This window comes from Agelaius phoeniceus, chromosome 12, assembly GCF_051311805.1.
Source record: "Agelaius phoeniceus isolate bAgePho1 chromosome 12, bAgePho1.hap1, whole genome shotgun sequence".
In the NCBI taxonomy this organism is placed as follows: domain Eukaryota; kingdom Metazoa; phylum Chordata; class Aves; order Passeriformes; family Icteridae; genus Agelaius; species Agelaius phoeniceus.
In genome coordinates, this window is record NC_135276.1 from 3019689 (window position 1) to 3046649 (window position 26961).

Genomic DNA, 26961 nt, shown 5'->3' on the forward strand with positions numbered 1-26961 from the left:
CACTGTGGTCTGAAGGCTTTGGGAGGCTGTCACTTGAGGTGCTGGGATGAGACAAGTCCTGGTGCTGGTGTCACATCAGTCACTGCAGAGATGGCATCTGAAGCAGTTAACAAGCAATTAGGTCCATGTTTAATATTGCTAACTAAAACAGGCACAGTTCTTTGGTCAGCCAGGCATGAAGAGCTCGGGCTGCCACGCTCAGGAAGCTGAGCAAGTCATGGGCCAGAGCTCCCAGAGCACAGAGATCTCACTGCATGTCCCCTTAGCACTGACAGTTCATCAAGCAGGAAGGAGGAACAATCTCAAGGAGAGAATCTTTGTGAGATGAATTTTTTTTTCCTCCAGAAAGAGCTGTTAAAGAAGGATGCTGTGAATGTGTTGTGCTGCTGTGAGACAAGTCAGGAGCTCCTGGGTGTCCTTTGGCCAGCAGGATCAGGCATGGCCGTGCTGGGGGCTCTGGCAGGGCCCTGGAGCTGTGCAGGGCAGGGACAGCCACCCTGCCTGGTCCTGCAGCTCCCTCACCTCCTCTGTGCTGCACAGCCATGGCCACAGCCAACAGGAGTGGCAGCCTCTGAAGTGATATTCCACAGTGTTAACGTGGGCTGTTCAGACTGTTAATTAGCTCTGCTTTAACGAATTTCCTATCTTTAGCACTGGCACCTACCACTGAACTCTTGGATTGTACTCCATATGGGAAGGTTTAATTACATTTTGTGGCTAAAATAGTGTCCTTGTTCCACACAGCTGTGACATTAGAAATAACAGGACACTATCAGTCACTCCACTCTTTGTCCCCTCTCACACTGAGGCTTTCCCACATGAAGTTAAAGGGGCCCATGGCTGTTGGGGGTGCTGGTGGTGAGGGCTGCTGTGCTGTGGGTTTTTCAGCACGCTGTAATCTCTGGGATGCAGCAGGCATTATCTGGGAGGAGGGCTGGGGCTGCAGCATTCCCATGATGTCAGAGGGGAGCTGTTTGTGTTTGAGCAGCGTCAGGCACGGAGACAATGCAGCTTCTCACATGAACTTGCTTACTCTACAGTGCTACTAAATCATGGTTACCAAAGGGTTGTGTGTTTTCAATCATCAAAGTACTTAAAATATTATAATAATGCTTGGCACTTTTCAACTTCAAAGCATGCTGCAAACAGTAATTAGGTCTAATAACCCTGCTGTGACAGTGAGACATTCCTATCTCCTGTCTTACAGGGCCAGGGGGGTCAGCCCCTGATCCGGTTGCATCCATCCTGTGTGAGACAGGAGATCTCCCAGTGCAGGCTGTGATTGATAAACTGACCTCCCCACAGGCACATAGCCAGGGCCAGCAGCAGCAGGGAGGGCTCAGAGGATGCTTCCCAGCCTAGAGGGGAGGGGGCAGGACACTTGCAGTGCTCTGCTGGGCCGTGTCCCCAGGACTGTAAAACCTGGGCTCGTTCACATTTTCTTCCCTGGAGTCCTGGAGCAGCATTGGAAACAGCATTGGAGAAAAGTTTTTACTCTGTCTTGGCTTCCTGGCTTGGTGTGCTTTCACCACCCAGCAAAGCACTGTGGAGACTGGGGAGAATACTTGTGGACAGCCTGTGTCAACTGGGGGTCATTTTTCCTTTTGCAAGCTGTCTTTGAGTTGTTCCTTTGATAAAGGAGCAGCTCTCTATTCCTTCTTTTTAGTTTATGACATGTAGGAGATAAAAATTGTGCAGGAAGTAATTGATACATTTAAATAGCAGAGACTTATAAACTGGTTAAATGTCCAAACCACTGTTAAACACTTTGAGACGGTTCTGCTTTAATTTTTATTTAAGAGTTCCACAAACCTGCATTCTTTTGGCTGTTTGTCATGTTGGTTGCAATCACCAGTTGTGATCAGTCCTTGGGATAGAGTAATTTCTAGGTTTCATTTAATTATCTGCTAGATTATCTGAATGTTTGCTGGAGTGTTTGTGAGGTCTCTGCCTCCCACCCGAGGTGGTGGAATCCCTCAGCCTGGTGCAAGGTGGAGCTGTCAGGAAATGGAAGTTGCTGGTTTGTCACGGGCAGTGCAAAACCTTTGTGTTCTCTGGGAAAGCAAGGCTGAAAGCACTCAGGGGAGAAGGGGCTTCCCCCCAAGAGCTGCTGCTGGTGTCAGGAGCCTGCCCACAGCCGGGGGCTCCCCTGTGCATTCCCTGCTCTGCTGCTGCAAACTGGTCTGACAGGGAATGCAGGGGCAGGGTTTGTGAAACCCCACCCCGTGAACTCTGCCTGGGCTGCTCATTGTCATTCTAATGAGCCGGCAGCAAGTTGCATCAAGTTCTGTCAGAAGCTCTTGACTTTTTTTGTTTCAATATTATGAAAGCAAATAGTAACCAGGCTTGGCTAGACACAGCCATTCAAAGGGAAGCCGAGCAGCAGGGCCTGGGTGCCAGTGGGCAGGGTGATGTCACCTTCCCTGGCTGGCCAGGTGCTTGGCTCAGCTGGCCAAGGGAACATCAGGGGGGTTTAATTTGTAATTCCTGCCTAATTGACAGGAACAGATTACAGCTGCACAGAACAGGCTGGTGCTGTGCAGGGCCCCCAGTTGCTCCAGGACCCTGAGAGGTGAAGCCCCCTTGTCCAGCACCTGGAGCTTGGGCCAGGCCTCCCAACATTCCAACATCCCACCATCCCAACCTTCCAACGTCCCAACCTTCCAACGTCCCAACCTCCCAACATTCCAACATCCCAACATCTCAACATTCCAATATCCCAACCTCCCAGTATCCCAACATTCCAACGTCCCAACATCTCAACATCCCAACATTCTAACGTCCCAACATCCCAACATCCCAAAATCCCAACATTCCAACATTCAAGCATCCCAACATCCCAATATCCTGACATCCCAACATTCCAACGTCCTAACGTCCCAACATCCCAACGTCCCAACATTCCACCATCCCAACCTCCCACCGTCCCAACATCCCAACATCCCAACCTCCCAACCTCCCAACATCCAACATCAAGGTGTTGCACCCACCCTGCTGCCCTGGGGCTGGGGCCACCAGCACTGCCTCTCCTGGGGTTTCCTGTCCCCCGGCTGCAGTTGCCAGCCCTTTTTCCCTGGCTGCAGTTTGCTCATGATGCCCAGGCACTCTGAGGGTGGTGTCTGACCATGTTCAGTGCTGTCATTTAGTCAACCCTTCCAGAGGGCAGTGGAACCTACACTTTTGCCTTTATTTCTAAAAGGCAGAATGTAGAAGCCAATATAGGCAACCATGGTTGTTTGAGTGATAACTTGCTGTTTCTTGTTTATGAGATAATTATTGTACAGTCCCTGAATTAAATTATTGTAAGGTAAAAGGCCTGTCAATCCTATTAATCATTGCCAGTAATAGTCATTATCATGTGAGCAAGCTGCTTGCCTGCTTTATGAGTTTAGGCAAGTCAGTTCCCTAATAGGTGTCTTGTTCTTTTTCAGCTAAAAAATGGGGGAAATGGTATTTTCCCTCAGTTTTGAAAGGTTTTGCTGGGAGTGCAGTGTGCTGCAGAGGTGGCAGGTGTAGGGCAGGGAGAGCAGCTCTGTGTGCTGGGCAGGGCTGATGGGGACACTCACAGTGGGGCCAGGCACAGGGCAGCTGAGGCCTGATGTGTCTGAGAGGCCCTCCAGAGCACTGCCTTTGCCTTCTTGGTTTGGATCAGAGGCTTCCCCCTCCATCCCAGTCCAGGGAAGCACTCACCCCACTGGCTCCATGCTGTGCCAAGGAAAGAACGGGAGCAGAATTTGTGCCATTCCCACCAACTCAGCACTGGCAGGCTGGGCCTCAGAGTGGGATGTTGGGGTCTTCCTGTCCCATCTGCAGTGTCTTGGGAGATGCTGATGCCTCCTGCACTGGCACCTTGCTCTCCTGCAGAGATCCTTCAGCAGCCCGTGCTGGGATTTGTCCCAGATCTGCCCTGCTGCTTTCTCAGCACAGTGGGTGTGTGCTGGGGTGAGGGCAGAGCTCCTTCCCCTGCAGCAAACACCCAGCTCCAGCTGAGCACAGGGAAAGAGCTGCTCTGGCACATCCAAGGCACCCTCTTCTGGGTGGACACTTCATCTCCACCAGCTGAAGACAAGTTGTGTGCCAAGCCTGGATCTGACAGACACATGTCCTTTACAAAGCCATTCTGGCCTCTTTCCCTTTTTCCTTTCATTCCATGTACTTTACCTTTCCCTAAAGAGGTTTAAAAACAGCTTTGACGAGCAGGAGGGAAGATCTAGATGTGGTTGCTCCTGCATCAGCTGGGAGAGTCCCAAGGTGCTTTGACGAGCAGGAGGGAAGATCTAGATGTGGTTGCTCCTGCATCAGCTGGGAGAGTCCCAAGGTCCCCTGATTGCTGTCCCAGCCCTGTGCCTTGCTCAGGCATGGCCCAGTTTTACCTGAGACTCTCAGAGGGGATGAGCACATTGCCCAGGTCACCAGGGTCCTGGTCCCCACCAGAGCCAGCAGGCAGCTGGAAAGACAAACAAGAGCAGACTCCACCTACCAGCAGTATGGAGACAGCAGCCTGTGAGATCCACAGCCCAAGAATGTGCACACAAAGGAAGCATTTCCCTCAGCCACGACAGTGAAACCACCAGACAGCCACATGCAGCATGTGATTTCCCAAAAGCATCAGCCCAATCCCAACTCCTCTGTGCCACACGCTGTTTCCCAGGATCACATCACAGTGGCAATGTGTAAAAGGCTCTTCCTTCCAAACACTGAAAATTAATCATATTTTCCTCAGTGTTGTTTATGGAAACCATGGGGAGCACTCCTGCCCCTGTGAGCCGGCTCAGTGTGCTGGCCCTGGGTGTCAGAGCCTCCAGGAGATGGAGATGGGTGCTGATCAAACCCTCCAGGAGATAGGAGCTGTTCAAACCCTCCAGGAGATGGAGATGGGTGCTGATCAAACCCTCCAGGAGATGGGTGCTGATCAAACCCCCAATAGAGATGGTGCTGATCAAACCCCCAATAGAGATGGTGCTGATCAAACCCTCCGCGGAGATGGGTGCTGTTCAAACCCCCCATGGAGATGGGTGCTGTTCAAACCCTCCAGGAGATGGAGATGGGTGCTGTTCAAACCCTCCAGGAGATGGTGCTGTTCAAACCCTCCAGGAGATGGGTGCTGTTCCTGGTGAGCTGCAGGACACATCCAGGCTCATTCCATGGGGTGAAGCTCTGGCAGTGATCTGGATCAAGAATTCCTCTTGCCCTCTGCCCTGCCCAGTGTGGCTGCTGGCACAGCCTGGAGCAGCTGCTGCCCTCAGGGGCTGCCCAGAGCTCCCACAGCCCAGAGCTTTGGCCACTGGGACCCTGGAGAGTGGGAATGAGGTGAGCTGGGATGAGCTTTCCCTTCTCACTCTCTGGTTTTACACTGGTGAAGCTGCACTGCTTTCAACAGAGCAGCTCTGATCTGCTGAATCTACAAACTGATTGTGCTTGGTGGTTCTTGAATTCCTGCTTTGAATCCTTTCTGTTGGGACTCTCTGGAGTCTGCTGTGCATTTCTTCACTGTAAAGGGAGCACCAGGTACTGACTGTCACAGGCTTTGTCAGTCAAAGGGAGCCATCAGTTAATGACTGTCACAGGCTTTGAGTTCCACATGGGCTAATGAAATGGCAAATATCAAAACTTGAATACAAACTCTCCTGTTTTCTGTGTGATTTTACTGCCCTTCCCTCCATCATGTGTGCCTTGTATTGCTTTAGTGTTGCAGACACCTGCTGTGGGGTTGATTATTGATATTTTTGAGGGTGGCAGGAACACCCATATGCAGAATCCTTTATGTTGCCCTTTGGAGACAAACGCTGCTGCTGTGGATTGCAGGGGATGTGAACCTGCTGGGATTTTACCTGCCAAGAAAATTGTCTCAATTTGCAAAGGAGCCTTTTCCCCAAAATCCATTTTGAGCCTGGATTGCAAGTTTTTCAGGGATTGTTATCAGCTGGGTTCCATAACCTGCACTCAAAGGTGACATTTAGTAGGCACCTAAGGCAAGGTTTGGTACCTGATTTGGTCAGGCCAGATAGAGCCAAGGCCCTGACCCTCAGCCCTGGCTCTGCACGGGCCCTGCAGGGATGAGAGGGCCAGGAACAGAGCCCAGGGACAGGTACAGGGACAGGGGGTGTGCTTTTCACTTTGTATCCTGAACACCTGGGTTTGGGGATGAAAACCAAAATTCTGATGGTCCTGTGCTTTAACAGGGAGAAGACTGCGAGGAAAAGCTTTCTACAATGTCAATGGCAAGGTGTACTGTGAAGAAGACTTCCTAGTAAGTAAGATTTCAGGCATTTTTTTTATTCTTTCTTAAACAAACTGTGCTTTTATGTTGGCTTATTTGCTTTGAGAGACAGTTGATGGTGTGGGGCCTCCTGGCAGTGGTGGAATGGGGAAGCATCTGCCATGGACTCCTTGGTTTGAGGTGGTGGTTGTAAAACCAAGAACATAATTGTCCATAAGCCATCAGAAAGTGTCAATTGTGAGAAAAAACACTGGAGCTGCTCAGGCCTGGGACTTGAATTGCAGCCACAGAGACTCTCCTGCCAAGGCTGAGCTGGAAGTGCAACATCTGGGGAATAGCAGTGCTCAGAGGAGGGATCAGGGCTGCTCTGTGCTGCATCAGGGCTGTGCTCAGCATTGCTCTGTAGGGGCACAGTTTAATCTCTGCTCTGCTCTGCTCATGGGCTCTGGGGCTGCCCTGGGAGCTGCTGCCCATGGAGAGGCAGCTCAGGCTCCCTCCCTGCTCACAGAGCTTCTGTAAATGCTTTACTTTAATAGAGACTCAGGCAGGAAAGAAAAGATGAAGCCTGTTGCTGAGCTGTGTTGTTCCAAAAATAAAATATTCATGCAATTAAGGGTGAGAATTGTGCAGTGCACCACAAATGATTTGAGAAGTGCAGACCATTTAGAATTAAGATGAAGAGGATGGCATGGCTGGGAATTGCAATTAGAGAGCAATGATATATTTTAGCTTAGAGGAAGATGAATTGGACAATCAGTATGTTGAATTAATGCCACCTTATTTATTGAAATACCATTAATTTGGAGGCTTGGGTCCTCCAGAAGACTTTCCATTTGTAATGAATATATAATCATGCTGTTTGCAAAGGAATTATTCAAAGTATATCCTACAATAAAATTGTTACTGGCAGTTCAAAGTGCACAAATGCATTTGTCATCAATGCAATGTATAAAAATCATGGAAATTCCTAAAATATAAATTGTATTTGCTTTCATGTGTTACACCTTTACTGTGAGCTAGAGCCTGTTGGAAAAGAAATTTTTCTGTTGTGCAGAAAATAAGTATCTTGTAATAATTGAAACTTGTTCTTGTTTTGCTTGCATTCTGGAGAGGAAATTCTTTTTTCTTCCCTGCTTTTTTCAGCTCTTTCTTTACTGTGTTTCTGCAGAAGCACAGGGAGGGGGAGAGGAGATGGAGTGTGAGAGGGAGGGGCTCAAACCTTTGAGATTTTTCATTTGAACTGTGTTGGAATGTACTTTCCCTGTGATCAAAACCTTTCATCCAGACTTAATGACATGATTGTTGTTATTAGCTTGTAATTTCAGCCTAAACACAAGAATTTGAAATCTAAAAATCTTAATCTTTTGGAGAACATTCAGTTTTCATGGGGTGGAGGGGAAACTCTTTAGTTCAGGCATGTTCTGTAGTGGGTTTCTGAAGGAAGATGTTTGCAGAGATTTTCCCAGAAAAACTGACATTAAACACTGGATAGAAATAAACTTTCTGCAAGTTAGGGAACTGTTGGGACACTGAAGGCATAGATTTAAAAGCCCAGGTGTGTTTTAGCAGATCCCAGTAGCAGAGGGATGGGGGAGAAGCAGATGGAGGGACACTGTGTAAGTCAGCAAAGAAACCAAACTCTGATGTGATCCCTGCTTGTGGCAATCCTGCTGCTGCTCAGGAAGTAGCTGCATCTTCCCTCAGATCCCCTGAGCAAATGTCATAGCAAGAATCCTAGGAATTGTATGGTGGCACTAATGAAATCAAACAACCTTGCCTGTTTTAGAGTTCTGTGAACAGGGAAAGCACAAAGCTGTTCTCAAAGTTGAAAGGAAACAGGCTGCAAAATAGCCATTAAAGAGGAAATCATTTTAACTGCTTCATCTTCCCAGGTCTTCCTCTTGAACACTGGGAAACCCAATCCTTTCTAGGAAGAGGCATTTTCAGTCCAAAGCAGAAAATTAAATGACTTTTCTGTATAAGTGAGAATTTCAGTCTCTACCATGACTCAGTTCTTTAGTGCAGCTCCCTTTGGTGCAGCAGGATTCCCTGCTGCCCCCATGGTAGTGGAATGGTAGGGAAGTTAGGGCAGGGGGATAAGAAAAAGATTATTTCAGTTTGGGAATGTAAGCAGATCCAGTCTAACTGCATTAGAATTGTATTGCTGCTAAGAAAATGCTGCCTGCCATGGTGTCCTGCCTCTTTCTGGGCTTTTGTTTGTCTGGGAATCGACCAGGAGAGTGGGATGCTCCTGCTGGCCTGGAGTGGGGTCACAGCTCTGTGCTCCTGCAGCCCCACAGCTGTGACAGCTTCTCTCAAACATGGCAGGGGCTGGAGAGCAGAGCAGCCTCAGCAGCCACGGGCAGGGGGCAGGAGGGGCAGTGCTGTCCCACAGGGCCCTGGTGACAGCCAGGGGAGCACAGGAGGGGCAGTGCTGTCCCATGGGGCTCTGGTGACAGCCAGGGGAGCACAGGAGGGGCAGTGCTGTCCCATGGGGCCCTGGTGACAGCCAGGGGAGCACAGGAGGGGCAGTGCTGTCCCATGGGGCCCTGGTGACAGCCAGGGGAGCCCAGCAGGGGCAGTGCTGTCCCACAGGGTCCTGGTGACAGCCAGGGGAGCACAGGAGGGGCAGTGCTGTCCCATGGGGCCCTGGTGACAGCCAGGGGAGCCCAGCAGGGGCAGTGCTGTCCCATGGGTGACAGCCAGGGGAGCACAGGAGGGGCAGTGCTGTCCCATGGGTGACAGCCAGGGGAGCACAGGAGGGGCAGTGCTGTCCCATGGGTGACAGCCAGGGGAGCACAGGAGGGGCAGTGCTGTCCCACAGGGCCCTGTGACAGCCAGGGGAGCACAGCAGGGGCAGTGCTGTCCCTGGGGCTCTGGTGACAGCCAGGGGAGCACAGGAGGGGCAGTGCTGTCCCACAGGGTCCTGGTGACAGCCAGGGGAGCACAGCAGGGGCAGTGCTGTCCCACAGGGCCCTGTGACAGCCAGGGGAGCACAGGAGGGGCAGTGCTGTCCCATGGGGCCCTGGTGACAGCCAGGGGAGCACAGGAGGGGCAGTGCTGTCCCATGGGGCCCTGGTGACAGCCAGGGGAGCACAGCAGGGGCAGTGCTGTCCCATGGGGCCCTGGTGACAGCCAGGGGAGCACAGCAGGGGCAGTGCTGTCCCACAGGGCCCTGGTGACAGCCAGGGGAGCACAGGAGGGGCAGTGCTGTCCCACAGGGTCCTGGTGACAGCCAGGGGAGCAGGGGCTGTGTGAGCCTCGAGGTCCTTCAGGCATGCCCAGACTGAGAGCTCGATGCTCCCTTGTTCCTCACAGAGCCACCGAGGCAGCAGTGCCTGGATGAGCCCCTCTTGTGCCCCCCAGCAAGAGGGGAACTGCAGTCCTGTCAGTGGGGGACAGAGCTGGTGGCACCTGGAGCAGGGCTGTCCCCTTGCAGGGAGGGCTGTCACTCCTGCAGAGCTCTGTCACCCCACTGCTGCCTCTGCTGATCCCATTCGTGTGCTGCAGGTGCTTCTTCCCTGTCACCCCTGGAGGCACACTGGGAATGTCCACAGTGATTTTGGGGCTGCAGTGAGTAGCACCTGCACAGTGATGGGCAGAAAAGCTGAAATGGCTCTTGAAGTGAACAAATGCAGAAAATTTTAGCGAAGAATGGATATTATTTATGGGTTTCTTCCCATTGTAGCTGCTAGAAATACTGAGCATCCTATAGATGTCAGTATTTTATTTCTCCTGCAAAACCACATTTTGCTGTGCCAGACCAGCTCCAGCTGGAACAGTCTCCAGAGCTGCAGTCAGGGGCTCAGATGGGATACCTGGTTCCTTAACTACCACTCACTCCTCACAAATCAGCTCTTCCACTCAATCAGAGGTGGGATGTGGAATTCACTGCAGTGTCACCTGTGGTCCCTGAAGCCAAGACCTTGGAAAAACCCATTTTCTGATCCTTTCAGATGTTTGGCTCTTAGAAGAGCCCTCCTTGGCTGAAGTGTCTCCCTCGAGGTCCAGCCAGTGCTGGGTCCAGCTGCTACATAGGTCTCTTCTCTTCTCTTTTCTCCTCTTCTCTTCTCTTCTCTTCTCTTCTCTTCTCTTCTCTTCTCTTCTCTTCTCTTCTCTTCTCTTCTCTTCTCTTCTCTTCTCTTCTCTTCTCTTCTCTTCTCTTCTCTTCTCTTCTCTTCTCTTCTCTTCTCTTCTCTTCTCTTCTCTTCTCTTCTCTTCTCTTCTCTTCTCTTCTCTTCTCTTCCCTTCCCTTCCCTTCCCTTCCCTTCCCTTCCCTTCCCTTCCCTTCCCTTCCCTTCCCTTCCCTTCCCTTCCCTTCCCTTCCCTTCCCTTCCCTTCCCTTCCCTTCCCTTCCCTTCCCTTCCCTTCCCTTCCCTTCCCTTCCCTTCCCTTCCCTTCCCTTCCCTTCCCTTCCCTTCCCTTCCCTTCTCTGGCCATGGCTCCTGTGCAGGTGGCATTTGACCACAGCACGTTTGTCACCTTAAGCACAGTGAGCCCCTGAGAGCTTTGGCTGCCCAGTGCTTCCAAAACATCAGGGAGGAGCTGCTGGCATCAACCTTTCCAAATGTTCCCCTCTATTGGAAAAGGGCTTTTGGTTTGTGGACACAGGCCAGGGGTGAGCTGCTGCTGGTGTTATAGATGGATAATGAGATGAATGGAATGTGAATATTAAGAGAAGTTTTAGTGATGTATGGTTATGTTATTGTGGTTTAGATGGCCTCTGTTCTCCCCACAGTTCCCTTTCCCCCTGTATTGCTGCCCTCAGACAGCCTGGGCTGTCTAGCACAGGTACAAAGGAGCTGCACAGGTGTCCCTTGCATGGGGCAGTGGAGAATGGAAAAGCTTGGGGTGCTCAGGGGGTGGGCATGGCAACACCTGAGCTCCAATGCAGTGACAAGAAAGCAGTCTGCACTGATAAATGGCACAGAAGAGCTGACTGACAGACCTTGGGAGGGGCCAGGGCTGGCTGATGCAACCCCAGGGGTATAAAACACTGAGCATCCATGTTGAAGATGAACTGACAACATGGTATCCACAAGGGGCAGTTCCCAGCACTGCAGCTTTTTCCTTACGCAGTCCTTTGTTGTATTTTTGTCAAGGTTTAACAAACCTTTGTAAATTTTCAAAGTGAGCAGTTGTCTCTCACACTGGTGCTCCTGGTGGGTGCTGTGGGGCTGCCCCAGCACAGCCCCCACTGCCCCTGCCAGGGCCACAAGGCACATCCTCCTGGCAAGGAGTTTTCCCATGTTTGCTCCTACTGAGGGCACATTCTCCACACCAGCTGGTTTAGTTTGCTCTGTCTTTGCAGGGAAGAAGTGTCAGAAGTTTTTTTCCCCACTTGTGCAGTTGTAGGTGGGCAGGGGATGCCGCGGTGGGGCTGGGAATGGATGGCTGGGGATCCCCTGCACCTGGAGGATGTGGAATTCCTCTGTCCCCCAGGGTTATTTTTGTCAGCCTCCTGCTGCCAGCCCTGATTAGCTGCACATTCTGTCAGTGCTTAAAGCCTTATTGGCTTATTTGGCTTTGAATGAAGTGAAAGAATCAGATTTTAAAAAATAAATACATGGATAATTCTACAGATAATTCTACTTCTGCCCAAGAGATTGCCTGATCTGTGCTATTTCCAGGAGGATACTGCATGTGTGAGGAGCAAAAAGAACAAAACCAACCCCTCACACTTCACATTGCTTTGCTTTAGCTCTAAGGAAGGTCCAGTTACTCCTTTAAATGCCACCTTGAAGTAACAAGTCCAGCAGTACCCAAGTCTTGCCCCAGCCCTGTTAGGAGCTGTTATTTCATGAAAGGAAATAAAACAAATGACAGTTTAATCCTTTCCTGAAAGCTCTTTGGACACAGATGGCTAACTAGCCATAACAGAGACACTGTTCCTGGTGAAGTGAACAAAAAATAAATGCCTTACTGTATAATAAATAATCCCAGTCAGATGTTCGTGTTTCATTTCGTTGATAAATTGCTGCATAATCAGGGGTGAAGGAAAAATAATTTAAATTTGTCTTTCCTTTTCAATGCTTAAATATCACGTAAAGAATTTTTTTTTTAAATACTGTTTTGCTTGGCAAAAAACACTTTAAAAATGTCATCAAAGCAGCCTGAATTTTAGATCTACTATCTATCTCTTTGCTTTTTTCCCTCTTTTTGATAGGCTTACCCTTCTTCTCTTGAGGTAATGAACATTATTGAGTGGGGGTCCAGTAGAGGTTAAGAAATGAGAGAATTTCCCTCGAGGGAGGAGATGAGAGGGAAAATGAACCTCGTGACAGATGTTAGTTACATTGTTAATGCACTACTGGAAGAGGCTCAGATGCTCTGGAAATAACCTATTACAGACACCACAGGCTGCAGTGCACTGCTGTAAGGTCATCCCAAACCTCCCCTTGTAAGATTTTCTCTTTCACTGTCTTAAAACTTTGCCAAATTTAATCATTTAGGCTGAACTTCTTCGTGCTAGGTTTTTGCCTCTGGCTGACTTTGCTGTCATTAGTTGTTGAAAGTTTCATCTAGAGCTGTTCATCCATTTCAGTGAGTAAGACTGGAGGAACTCTGCCCATAAATCCTCCAAGAGAAAGGCTCTAAAAGCTTCATTTTGCACATGGCAACCATAAAGACACTCAGTGCATTGCAGACCTGCAGGAGCCTTTGGGTGTCCTCTCCCTGCCCTCCCCAGGAGGGTGCCCAGCCCCAGAGGGCTGTGGCAGGAGGGGAGCAAGCAGCCCAGAGCCCCAGCAGAGCCCCAGCAGAGCCCCTTGCAGCCCTGCAGGCTCTCTCCAGCCTTCCTTCTCCTCTCCATCCACTCTGCTGGGGCTCTGGATCCCTTTCTCCCCTACCCAGCCACTGGTTCCCAGCCAGGACATTTCTCTTTGCTGGTCTCTGCAGTGCAGGAGTTGGAGTTGGCTACTGAGGACACAGAGGGCCTGGTCTCACATCCACAACCAAAAATGTCACAGTGAGAGCAGAAATGCAGAAGTTGTCAGGGTGTGCAGGAGGCAGCTGGGAAATGGAAATGCTCAGCTTTTCCTGAGGAAGGGACAGGATCTCACTCAGGAGGCAGGTGGGAAATGGAAATGCTCAGCTTTTCCTGGGGAAGGGACAGGATCTCACTCAGAACAGCTGGGAAATGGAAATGCTCAGCTTTTCCTGAGGAAGGGACAGGATCTCACTCAGGAGACAGGTGGGAAATGGAAATGCTCAGCCTTTCCTGGGGAAGGGACAGGATCTCACTCAGGAGCAGCTGGGAAATGGAAATGCTCAGCCTTTCCTGGGGAAGGGACAGGATCTCACTCAGAAGGCAGCTGGGAAATGGAAATGCTCAGCCTTTCCTGGGGAAGGGACAGGATCTCACTCAGGAGCAGTTGAGGGATGGGCAGCTCATCAGAGCAGAGCTTGCACCTTCATCTCCTGGAGCACCAAACACAGCAAGACCCTTACCCCAGCCAGGGCCCCTGGGCATGGCTGCAATGGAAATATTAATACTAATGAGGCTTTTCTTCTCAGTTTGTGCACATGCTGTTTTCCAGGGCTGGCAGTGTGGGAAATGGCCTGTCCCACTTGCTGGGGCCCTCAGAAGATAGTTTTTATTTAGTGTAATGGAAGCTGGTGTCAGCTGGAGTCAGAGGTTTGATTTTCCATCTCAGTGACTATAAATGTTTGGAAGTCCCCCTTGGGAGGGAGCCCTGGGACTGGTGCATTAGTCAGAGAGCCCATTTCTGCTAAGTGAGACTCAGAAAAAAACAGACTCAGTGGCAGAGGTGAATGATTGAAGTTGCAGCTTGTGTCCATTTCCTATCTGATGGGAATCACAGAGACCATGGGGTTGCAGATAACTGGGAGGATGTTGTATGGAGAGCAGACAGAGAACAGACAGACAGGGGAGTTTATTGATAAGTTTAAAGAATGATGGAATCAAAGCTTAGAAAGGGATTTGCTGCAATATTCCTGATGTACAGAGGCATAAGGAAGTCTGTGAGTGTCTTCAGGGTGCTGGTTGCTCTAGGTTGGGACAGAAGGTTCCAGAGTCAGCGTTGCTGTCACTGGAAACAAAGGCAGACAGTTTATAGCATGTTCCTGATGGGGGCACGAGGCAGTGCAGTCCTGTTGCTGCTTGTGTATCTCTTGCTCCAGCCCCTCCCTGCCAAAAACATTTGAATAATTTTCTTCCTTAGTTTTCCCTAAGTTTGTAATATGCCAGCAGTTCTGGGTGTGTTTTACAAATGAGTTTGACAGTAATGATGATTAATTGGGGTATTCAGAATTGAAGCATTGGGTCAAACCTACAGGTGGGCTTAAAATTCAAGTTTCATACTGTGAAGGGATATTGGTCAAATATTGGTCTGCCTCTGCACTGTGGACTTGGATGTGAATCAGCATGAAGAGTGTGTAGAGCTGACAGTTTGGGTTTGCCTCTTATTGCAACACAACTCCAGGGTGCTGTATCCTGGATCAAGAAGTTTCAAGTCCATTGAAGCTGGTGGGAGAGTCCCATTGTCTGCAGAGGCCATTTGGGTTTTCTCCTGGGGATTCTCCCCAGAGGACAAAGTTTCAAAGCTGGAGAGAAGCTGAGGGTGCAGGCTGGGAGCACCATGTGCAGGACTCACACAGGGCTCACTGGGCAGCCCTGGGGCCACAGCAGAAACCAGCTGGAGTCCTGGGACACCTCAGGTTTATGAAAGAGCAACACCCAGGTGGTGCCTAGGCCCAGGTGATAGCACAGAGAAACATAATGCAGTGGAATTTCAGAGTGTGAGTAAGGTCTGTGCTCAGCCTTTCTGAACTGGGCTGCAGGTTGTTAAAGGAGTTGGAGGAATCATTCTCTGGGACATGGCAAAGGAGACAAGGAGAGGCAAAGTCAGGCTTTTTTCTGAGATGTATCCCTGCTCACTACCTTTTGTAACTCTCCTGTGTGTTACATGTGCTGGTGGAATGTTGGAAGAGGCTTTTACCAACTCCAGTTGGTTTCATGCCAGATAATCACTCCACTATTTCCTCTTGAGATGGTGATCCAAATAGTCAGACTATCCATTTTCCTTAATATTCCATTGAAAAGTAAATTACAATAACTGAAGCACGCTTAAAATAACTAGAGCCCTTTCTAATGATGTCTTAATTCCTGCCAAACACTTGTAAGCAGACAGCATTAATTTTTTTCTATGGGAGGGTTAGAAAAAGACCCATGTGAGAAAGTGACATGTTTCCACTTTGGGAATAAACGTTGGTATTAGCTGCTGTTATGTTCTGCATTGAAATCTCTCAACAACTGTTTTGAATAAAATCCAGATAATTTTTGTTCCAGGAAGGTAGGTTCTTGTGTAAACAGTTTGTTCAGTGTATGTTTTGCAGTAGATGGTAGCAGGGACAGTAAACAACCTGCAGCAGTTACAGCCCTGTGCAGTGTGAAGCTTTACAGTGTGAATCAGGTCAGTAAATGTTGGGCTCTGTAATTTGATCAGAGTTAAAGCTGTTGATTCAGCCTTTTTTCTTGATCATTATCACTGTGATGCTCCCACAGGAGTTTGTTTAAGGAAGATCTAGGTAAGAAAATCATTAGTGGCTCCTAATCAATCACACAGCCTGGGTGAGTGCTCTCTGTAGGTGCTGTAGATGTACATGGCTGGGCTCTTCTCAGGGGCTGTAAAATGGCAGAGATCAGGAGCAGCTGAATTCCTGGCTCAGCTCTGTGCATGGCCTGACCTCTGCTGCCTCTGTGCAGAGCATGGAGCCCTCCTTGCCTGTCCTTGTCCTTCAAACACAACAAAGGGGAAAGACAGAAGCAAGAAGGCAAACTGCTGTGTGGTGTTTCCTCACAGCCAGCAAGGCAGAGTCCAGCTACAGGGTAGGGTATCTGAAGGGGTTTCAGCTGGATGGAGAGTAAAGTTCTGGACTATTTTCCTTTAGTTAACCTGCCAGCTGCCATGAGGCTCCTTTATCTCTGAGCCTAAGAAGGCCCCATTTTGTCCAGTTCATTTTAATCACTGCATTGGAATATGTGTGTAAAAACAACAACAAAACCCCATCTGCATGAAACCAAATTTGATATTGGCTCCCTCTCTTAATGTGATCCCATGAATTTCTTACATTGTTGTGTCTCATGTAGTAAGGGTCCCATGCAGAGAGCAAACAATGCAGCAGTGAGAAGACAGATGCTCTGCTAATGGGAAACCAAGGAGCAGAGAGTCTGTGAGGGATTACAGGCAGCCTGGGGTTGGAATACATTATTAGCATAGCACCCAATTCAGAAATTAGTTTTCAGAATTAAATGCCTGAAGCATTTTGGCAAAACCTCCTTATCATCCCACTCAAAGGCTCTGAAAGTGTGAAAGGGAGGAATCTCAGGCCTGGGCTGGGCAGTGGGTGACTGTGCAGTGCTGCAGCAGTGAATTGGAGATTTTACAGCTTCATACCATTGCCAGGGCAGCAGCTGCCACACCCACTGCAATGTAACCACTGGCTCTGCTTGCACAAACCTTCAGCAGGTTTTGGACATCCTCATCAAAGAAGCACATGGGCCTGAATGAGATTCCAGGCTCTGTTTCCAGGAGGAAGGTTTTGTTTTGTGGAGTGCAGAACAGCAGGGAAGAGCAGCAGCCCCTCCTTGGGCACAGTCAGGCATGGCAGGGAGGAGCTTTGGCTTTTCCAAGGCCTGACATTGCCTAGGGCAGAAAGTTTGGGTCCTGAAGCCTTTTTCAGGAGCGCTATTTTCTGAATGTTTTTCTTTTGAAAATCATGATGGGAACATCAAACTTTAAAAGACCCTGGTAGACAACCAAGGTTTGCTACAGGGCTGAGAACAGGCAGGAGAAATTGTTTCTCATAGTACTTGGTGGGATTATCCTCCATGCATAATTGTTCATTGTATGCTCAAAATTCATTGTTCATTTCTTTTAGATATATTGCATATTAGACAGAAGAATTATAAATCCCAAGATTATCACAGGAGGATACTAACAGGCCTAAATATTCAGGACAGAAGGGGTCTTGTTTTCCTCTTACATTGAAACAAAGACTCTTGGACAGGATCATTAGAGTTTTTTTGGTTTTTTGTTTTGGTGGGGTTTTTTTTTGGTTTTGTTTTGTTTTTTGGGTTTTTTGTTATTGTTGTTGGGGGTGGGTTTTTTTGTTTTTTTTTTTTTTTGTCTGATAATCAAAGTATATTGGACAGCAAACAAAAGAAAAGTTCAGCCAGCCAAGTTTTCTACTTTATTTTTACTCTGCTATTCTAACATAATTAACAAATTTCTCAATATTTATTTAGCTTCCCAGAGTCTTATTTTATATAAGTATCATTGAGGAGGTGAATTACAAAGTCTTCATTTGTGCATATAAAATGAGATTTTATTATCCTGGTAGAGAAGACAAGGACAAGGTAAATAAGGGAGAAAACAGTTGAGACTAGACTGAAGAAATCAGGAGAAATAATAGGCCAGCTCTTCAACTTGCACTTTGTTTTCTTTGCATCCTGGTGTATCCAGCATTGTACTGCTGAGTCACTGAAGGGAGAGTAATTTCATTTTCAGCTTTGAATTTAGAGCTGGTCTTTTAATAACAACTTCTCTCAGTGTTTTTCTATGTGCTCAAGGAGTATCTGTAATGAATATTAGGGAGAGTTCAAAATGACACTTCCCATTTGTTGTGGATAGAGTGTCCATAGGCTTCTGCCTGTTCCCACCCAGACTGACATTGGTCTGTGTTTACATCACTTTACTGCTCTGCCAACAAAATACTTTTTTTAAGAAGCTGGCACAGAGGGAACCCATTTATAGAGGAAGGCTAGAAATGAGCCCCACATTGCTGAAATCCTGAATGGAAACTGTGCCTGTGAATGCCACAGGAGCAGGAGCCAGAGCTGAGATTTGGCTGCTCCATGAGGGTCCTGCCTGCCCGCCTGTGTCACCTCAGTGCTTCACCTCAGCCTGTTTCTCATTCTCCAGATTGGGAATGGGGGTTCTGTGCTCAAGAGCTCCTTGTACTCCTCTGACTCTGTCAGTAATGAGCAAGCTCTGATTCTGTGTAGCAAAACCTTCTCCTCTCTCAGTTACCTGCTCACAAGCTCTGGGGACCAGTGCTGCTCCCTCCTGCCGTGCTGGGAGCCCACCCTGGGAGGCTCCTGGTGTGCTGAGACAACAAAGAGGCTCTTCTGCCTCTTCTGCCTTGGCTGCAGGCTGGAGCAAGTCCCAACTCCTCTCCCATTGCACACACAAGATCTGTGAGGGTTGTTAATAATCAAGTGCTTCAAAGACAGATGATGACAATTTTAATTAGTATTTTAAGACTTTTAAATTCTGCTTCTAAAATTCAAAGCTTAGTACAGTAGCTCTATTTGAACACTCCACGTTAGGATCAAACAATGCAAAGAAGCAGTTTACAGTCAGCTCCAGAAATGTTGAGAAATTGAGCATTTATTGCTTTTAGCAGCAGTGCCCACAGTGCTGCCATCCTGTAGAAGCAGTGCTGCTGGGCTCAGGCTGTTACTCTTTTCCAGCCCAAATAGATTTAAAATACAAGCAGACCTGGATCCAAAACCCTGATGTCTCTGAACCAGCCCTTCAGTCTGTCTGGGATTGACCCTGTGACCAGGACAGAGGAGTGTCATGGTAAAGGACAGCTCCCTGAGCCTGGGAAATATTCTGTCACTGCTGTTGCACTTACTGCCATTTTGCAAAGTCTTCTTAATGGGGTAATCCAGTTCTGGATGTGTTTGACTAATAACAATTCTCTTGTTAAAAACAAATCATGGTTTTAATTTAATAGGGTTACTTACATAAAGAGTGATTTTGTGTCAGCAAAGCCTTTCTTTCTGACAAACAGTATAATTTATGACAATCTAGTTAGCAATAAATGCCATTAATCTGACCACTATGCCATTCTCTTCCTGGGGAATAATGTCCCCTCTTAATCAATAGCTGGGTGAATGCTCCTTTGCATTCCTTATCAAATGACAGCCAGATGGTACTGGTAAATTCATTCCAGCAGGGTTTTAGAATTAGCTGGATTTGTGCTGCTGTTAATCCTCTGCTGTCTGTGTCACTAGGAGCTGCCCACCTGTTTCAGTAAGCCTGGGGCTCCCAGCCCTAGGAACAGCCAACCAGAGGGTGACTCAGCCATGGGGCAGCCAAGAAACATCCCAAGCAGTGAGACCTTTTCCTGCATCAGTAAGAAAAATGAAAAAGCAAATAAAAAGAGGAAAAGTCTTGCAGCAATAGCCAGCTAGGACTGCCCACCTCTGTATTTGTTCCTCAACACCCTGATCTCTTCCAGGGAAGTTTCTTAGTCCTGCACAAGCTGTGTTTCTTAGGGCATAGTGAGATTTGGGTGTGACAGCTGCTATATCATTTACTGACTTCTGGGCCCATCAAAGTGTCTGTGAGACCTTTTCCTACATAATCACTTTGTTGCATAGCAACAATAATTTTGTCTCCAACCTATTGATTGATAACATGTAATCCCCTCACTCCAATAAAAAAGAAAACATATGGCAGCTCCAGGCAGGGAACCACAGGCTTTTGATGTGAGGGGACAGTTAATCCCCACTAAACCAGGGGGGAATGGAGCAAGACACATTCTGTTGGGCTCAGAGGATGCATTAGGTGCCTGAGCCAATTAACCTGTGTTCTGGGAGAGGAGCCTGCTTTACATTCATCCTCCCCTTCCTCATCTTTTATGTCGTGCAACTGAAGCACATTTGAGGTGAGCTGTGCTAGAGGAGCATCGCTGTGCAATGCCCCAGGGGGTGGGCACAGGCAGGATGGTGCTCACACAGCTCTCAGCTGACATGGGCTGCAGAGGCCCCTCAAACACCAGTTTCACAGGGCTGGAGTCCCTCAGAAAGATGTCTCTTGTTTGTAGGTTGTGGTTTGCTGGGTCACTCTGATCACCTGCATGGTTTTTCCATACCTCTAAACAGAGGGCTAAAAGCAGACCTTGGCATCTGAAACAGGATCTTCTCTGGGGACAGGAGCACAAAGTTAAGGTCAGGACTGCTCAGGCAGGGAGCACAGAGCTTTGGTCCCAGGCAGACTCAGCCTCTGGCTGTGCCATGCCCTGGCACTGCAGTGTGGGCTGGCACCATTGTTCTGAGGTGCCTCCTGCTGCCCACGCTGTGCAGCCAGCCCAAGGCCCTGTGAGTGCACTGCTGGATCCTTCCCTGCCTGGAAGGCTTGGTGTCCACAAGGCAGCTAAATCCCTCTTGGGCCTGGGTTCATTTTTCTAGCTTGCAAAAGCACTGAGTGAAATGTGGGTCCAAAGTCTGAGGTGGCTGATTTGAGCAGGCTTTGGGAGGTGAGTCCTCTGTTATTTAAAACAACCACCAAAAGAGTCAATTCAAGCTAATTTCTGCACATCAAACACAAACTTTCCATAAAGACTTTTAAAACATCAAACTTACAATAATACTGTTACATGGGGAATCTCAGTGGAAATATTGCAGTGGATCAGAAGGCCAAACTGCTCTCTGAACATGCTGCAAGAGCTGAGTGAAGGCTTCTGAGTCACTGTCTCCCAAACCTGTGTCATACATAGCACAGCCTTCACCTAAAAGGTATTTCTATGGCTAGAGGAGTGGCTACTAATGATCCTTTCTTTTCTGTCATTTTAACAGTATTCAGGTTTTCAGCAAACAGCAGACAAGTGCTTTGTTTGTGGACACCTCATAATGGAAATGGTAAGAGACCTAAACTCCTAATGACAGGTAACTTGGGAAGTGCACTGTGAGACATCTGCTTCTCCCTGCCCAGTATTGTGTTTTCACTGCTGTCAACATAGGTTTTGCAACTGAGGCAGTAAATAAAAATACCTTCATGCTCCATTACTACTATTAGGGGCAGAAAGTTGGGCTTCTTAGCTACCTAAGAATATGGAAGGCTATTACTCTGCCATTTGTGAGGTAAAATAAAATAAAATTTTAATAATAAAGGGGGAAGTACAGCAGAGCTTTGTATGAGAATAGGTAAAGGAACACAGTGGGTGTGCTCTGTAAGACAGTAGATAACAAGAGCTCAGTCATGTGGGTGGAATCTGGGATAGAGCAGAGAGGGACATTATCAATAGTCCTGAGATTTTCACCTGCTCTGTGACTTGCTTTGTTTACCCTCTGTTGCTTGCTCCACGTCATTTAAAATGCATTATTGCCACTGGGATTTTTAGGGAGCCAGCAATCAGAGTTACTTTTGTAATAAAAATAAAATCAAAGAGCTTTGGGTTGGCCAGATCCTACTGGCATCCTTTCAGGGGGTGAAAGTAAGAAGAGTTATGTGTGCTCTTCCTAAGCAGAAATTCCCAAACCAAATGAAGTGGTTTGCACAACAAAGAAGGGCACATCCTGCAGTGTATCTGTTTCTATCTTGCTTTAAAGTGTGCATCAAGCTCAGTGTGCCTAAGAGAAGTAGCTGGTGTGCTGCACAGACAGAGGTTCAGTCAGAGCTGGAACAGGGACTTCACTAATGAGGATTCTGGCTCATATTCTGGCACCACTGGTTGGACAAGGATATTGCTCGTTTTAGCCCAAGAGCAAATCTCTGGAGTTGTGTCATGCTGGGAGGGGGAGGGTATCCTGACGTGCTTGCTTCAAGCTGGCCCTTAATTGAAGAATCCCAGGCAAGAGTCCATAATATCTCACTGGTGGAACTCAGTAGCTGCAAGCTTGGCAGGTGCTTGCCTGCCTCTCTCCCATCAGCAAGTGTGCTCTGACAAAAGGAAAGAGCTCGGGGAGCTCCAGGAATTCAGCTCTCCTGTTTGGGTAATTCCAGCATGCTCCTGCCTGGGAGCACAGCCCAGCCCTGCTGAGTGCTGGCCTGGGGCAGAGCTGGGGCTCTGCAGGGCTCTGCAGGGCTGGGGAGGAGCTGCCCTGTGCTCAGGGCCTGTGGCTGCACAGCTGTGCCAGGCTGGCACCACAGCAGCAGCAGCAGCCCCAGCACAGGGACCAGCTGCCTCTGGCTCAGAACAGCCTTCCCAGTCAAAGAGAGTCTGATACCACTGAGCTACTGGGCTTTATCAGAGAGGGGAAAAAAGGTTAAATTAAATTGGCCTTTTTTTCTGCCCTTCTTTCCTCTTGGTTTGATCTTTATTCATAGGATCACCTATAGTGCCATGGCACCTTGGTCTGTGCAGATTTTTCACCTCAAACTTCCCAGCAGCTCCAAGCTGAGCACTGTGCTAGCAGCTGAAATTTTGAAATTACCTTCTAAAGATACTTCTTACACCCAAAATGTATGGAATTGATCTTATAATCTGTTGAGAGCTGCCTGAAAGTGATAGCTGTGTCTCACTCTTCCCAGGGGCTTGTTCATGGGCTTGCAGCATCCTCCAGTGCCACACTGAGTGTCACGTACAAGGATGTCAGGAGTGGGGGATCTGTTCTGTAGTAGTGCAGCCAAGGTTGCATCAGACCTTTCCCTGAAACCTTGAAAATGCAGTAGGGTAGGTCAGCATGGGAACAGCCTGGGCAGGTGCATGGATCAGTATCCAAACACATGGATAGTGGTGGAATTTTATCAGAAACCAATGAGCCCCTGTGACTAAGTGATAACCAGTCAGTAACTCTGGGAGATTAGGATCCTTAGTTAATAGAGAGGCACCTCTTTATTTGCTTGTTATGTTATTTAACTTTTTGAGTAATGACCAGTTTGGATTCTGTCTGTCACAGCCTGTCAAGTTTTGTAAGGTAACTGTGTATCCCAGTACCTTGTATTTGGGATTTCCCCAGAGAGGGTCTGTGAAGCCATTTTTAATTTCCATGGGCAGTACTGGCCCTGCAGAGCTAAAGCTGATGGGCTTAGTCTGATTTTCAGCTCTTGCTCTTCCTTGGGAGCATATTGAAACCCACTAAAATAAGCAAGCTGATTGTTTTAAGAGGCCCCTTGCTGACAGATCTGCAGAGTGGTAATTTCATCCTGAAGTGCTTTTCTCACTGCCATTATTAAGAATGAGAGAGACACAGCAGTTTATGGGGAGACAATATCTCATGTAATCATGCATCCACTTATTTTGTTGTTTGCCTCACAAGATCTTACAGGCCCTTGGCAAGTCCTACCATCCTGGCTGCTTCCGCTGTGTGGTGTGTAACGAGTGCTTGGATGGAGTCCCCTTCACTGTAGATGTGGAAAACAATATTTACTGTGTCAAAGACTACCACACGTGAGTACACAAATCCACTGCATGCTCAGCAAACCTACAGTAGTTAAATCATTGATCTAGTTATAAGCCTTGTGATAAGCAAAAAGGTCACTCCTGTTTGCTCAGATGTCCCTCAACTGCTTCTTTCACGTGTTGCATTTGTAAAGTATTTTAAGGTTTGTTAAGCAGTACCTTCTGGGCCCACTATGGCACACAGTGGCCAGATGAGGCTGAAAATCAAATTGTGTCAGAGGATGGGCTTATGGGGCTGTTCCTCTGCTTCCTTCAGGACTACCAACACTAATTACACCAGGGCACTTCTGGAAGTGTTGGTAGGTTCTGCTGGCTGTTACAGGAGCAGAGGCTCTGGCAGTGCTTGACTCAGTGTAAGTTTTGTTAACTGACACAGAACACAGGTAATAAACAGTTACTGGCAGAACAATCTGAGCCTTACCTGACAAAAGGTAGAGGTTTAAGAGATTGCTTTTGGAGTCTTTCCTAATTCCACTCAAAGGCAATGGGATCCTGCTCTTAGCTCAGTTAGCCAATAACTCAGTTATGCAGCAGGAGTAAATCACCCTGAATTCAGCTCTGTTGGTGCCAATCTGGGTGTGTTACAAGGACACAGTGAGTGTTGGCCCAATGACAAAATGCAGCTGTGGACCATAAGCCCATCTGTGTATTTACCTGGGAGAGTCTGGCCATGATCAGCCCCTCTCCTGTTTAGGACCCATGGTTGTGTCTTTCTGATGTCAGAGTCCCTAAGTCAGGAGCTGCTTTGTAGTCAAGCATCAAGGCTCTGGAAGAATTTGAATGGTTTTATAAATAAAGGAAGGAAAGAAAAATGGCATATACAGGAAGAGGGGTGGATTCACTATGCCTCAAGGTTGGGAAGACCTAAACAATAAAGTTGGGATAGATTAGCCTTTCCCAAATCTCCTTTTCATTGAATATCAAACAATTAGAGGCATTTCAAATCCTGTGGATCTCCATTTTACTAAAAACAAGGCATGATTAGAATGGCTCTCTTGCTTCTGCTTTTTGAAGATGCTTTAAATGTGATTGGAACCCTTTCTTCTTGCACCCTAGGGTTTTTGCACCAAAATGTGCTTCCTGTAACCAGCCAATCCTCCCAGCACAGGTAGGTGTTAACATGCACTGACTCCTGGGGAAAACAGCTGTTGGCATATGGGCACTTTCTAAAAACACACTAAAGGCTTCTCCTTCCTCTCCAGAATCTGTACCATGTTAGATACTAAATTAAACACAGTTCAGCAGTGAAGTCACTCCCAAACATTCCCAGAGGTTGTAACAGTCATACTACTCCTACAGCATAGTACTTTTTATCTTTAGGGTGCTTTCCAGGTCTTCATTAATCTGTTAGAAACTTCATTTAATCGAAAACACTGACTGGGGCTCCAAGAACAACTCAGGGAGTAAAACCCTTGAAAAGGCATCTGATGGTTACTGGCCCTGTGAGAAGGTCACACAGTCTGTAGTCCTGAGGTGGCATTTTTGCCATTTCCATTTTGAATGGAAGTTCTTAAAGGGGTTAAAAAGGCAACAACAAAAACGGAACCAGGTGAAACCTGCCTGCCAGCTCAGCCTGTGCTGACAGTGTTATTGGCACAGTTAGCCCAGAGTGGGGCTCCCTGGTGCTCTGGTGGGTGCAGGACCCTCTGAGCTGCCTTTGCTGAGGTCACTGACCAGCTCATTTGTAAGCAAGGGCCTCAGCATCTCCCTGCTTTTCCTCTGTCATATTTACAGCACCAGAGCTTCCCTCCTGTGAGCTGCTGTGCCCCAGTGAAGCCTGATGCTAGAGCCTCTCACATGCCCACCTCCATCACTCTGCACATTAGTCTCATTTGTCATTAGTATTTCTGTTAATTGGCCAAGTAACCAAACCCCAAAAAACCTCATAAAGGCTGAACTGCTGTCTCATGGGTTGTGAGGAGAAAACCTTTGTGTAAATGTCACTGAAATTGGGTCTTAAAAAAGGATTCTTTTTTCTTTTCAAGAAAGAAAGAAAAAGAATTAAAAGGCAGTCATAGTGCTGACTCACCTGACTAGCAGGACACACTCCATGTTCTTACCCTGGGAGATTTCCTGGGTTAGTTCAAGTCTGGCAGTGCAGGTGCTGACTTGCCCACAGCTTCTCTCAGACACAGTCCACATCATATCTGGTGCTCTAACCACACCTGGAACTGGAAACAATGCAAGGCAACCAATTTAATGAGCTCTGTCTTCAGAGTGGATCAGGAAAAGAGCCTGTGAGGTTACAGAAGGGTATGGGCTGCTCTGCAGGCCTGGGGCTCAGCCAGGATTGCACAACTCTGCTGAGGTTTGGCCTGTGCAGGTAATTGCCTGCCAGACTGGTATGTCAGTCCCTGTGGGGACACACAGTGACACGTGCATGTGCAAAAGGGCTGTGCAGCAGATGGTTGGAGAGGAACACAAGTTCTGGAAATCAGAGCAGGATGTATAGAAGGGAAAGTTACCCAATGAGCAGGTTTTGGACTGGTGATTTGTTCAGATCCTGGGCGCCCTTGGAAGAATAAGTGATTTCAAGACTGATTTGTTCCTTGAGCATGAGGCTTTGGCTACACTTCCCAAATGACCTGTGCAGTTTAGATGTGCCAGAGACCCAGACTGCTGGTGCACAGCTGAGGAGTGGTGCAGGGCCGTGGCCAGGGCCAAGGCTTTCAGTGGCCACAGAGCTCTGCTGTGTGGGGGCAGAGGGGATTCCCCCAGGGACACAGCTCCCAGACCAGCTGGGCACTGCATGGAGACTGAAAAACACTTCTGAGACACCGCTGTCACTGTGTCCTGAGACACCACTGGCACTGTGTCCTGAGTCACCACTGGCACTGTGTCCTGAGACACCACTGGCACTGTGTCCTGAGACACCACTGTCACTGTGTCCTGAGACACCGCTGTCACTGTGTCCTGAGATAGTGCTGTCACTGTGTCCTGAGACACTGCTGGCACTGTATCCTGAGATACCACTGTCACTTTCTCCTGAGACACCACTGGCACTGTGTCCTCAGACACCACTGGCACCGTGTCCTGAGACACCACTGTCACTGTGTCCTGAGTCACCACTGTCACTGTGTCCTGAGATAGTGCTGTCACTGTGTCCTGAGACACTGCTGGCACTGTATCCTGAGATACCACTGTCACTTTCTCCTGAGACACCACTGGCACTGTGTCCTGAGACACCACTGTCACTGTGTCCTGAGACACCACTGGCACTGTGTCCTGAGACACCACTGGCACTGTCTCCTGAGATAGCACTGTCACTGTGTCCTGAGTCACCACTGGCACTGTGTCCTGAGACACGACTGGCACTGTGTCCTGAGACACCGCTGGCACTGTGTCCTGAGTCACCACTGGCACTGTGTCCTGAGACACCACTGTCACTTTCTCTGTGCTCCCCAGGGCTCCGAGGAGACCATCCGGGTGGTGTCCATGGACAAGGACTACCATGTGGAGTGCTACCACTGTGAGGTGAGTGCCAGGCCTGGCCTGCAGCAGGGCCTGCTCTGGGGGGGGACCTGCTCTGCCCTGAGGGGGCCCTGCTCTGCCCTGGGGAACCTGCTCTGCCCTTGGGGCCCTGC

At 48.4% G+C, this 26961-nt stretch overlaps 1 protein-coding gene across 2 annotated transcripts in view; it reads left to right on the plus strand.

The window, feature by feature from the left end:
• Positions 1–26961, plus strand: part of WTIP (WT1 interacting protein) — an 88827-nt gene that overhangs the window by 54436 nt on the left and 7430 nt on the right. For both annotated transcript variants that reach the window (XM_054640977.2, XM_077185198.1), the window contains exons 3-7: positions 6183–6250; positions 20832–20894; positions 23235–23365; positions 24434–24485; positions 26783–26851. In XM_054640977.2, coding sequence (XP_054496952.2) covers positions 6183–6250; positions 20832–20894; positions 23235–23365; positions 24434–24485; positions 26783–26851 — 383 coding nt within the window. The remainder of the gene's footprint in view (positions 1–6182; positions 6251–20831; positions 20895–23234; positions 23366–24433; positions 24486–26782; positions 26852–26961) is intronic.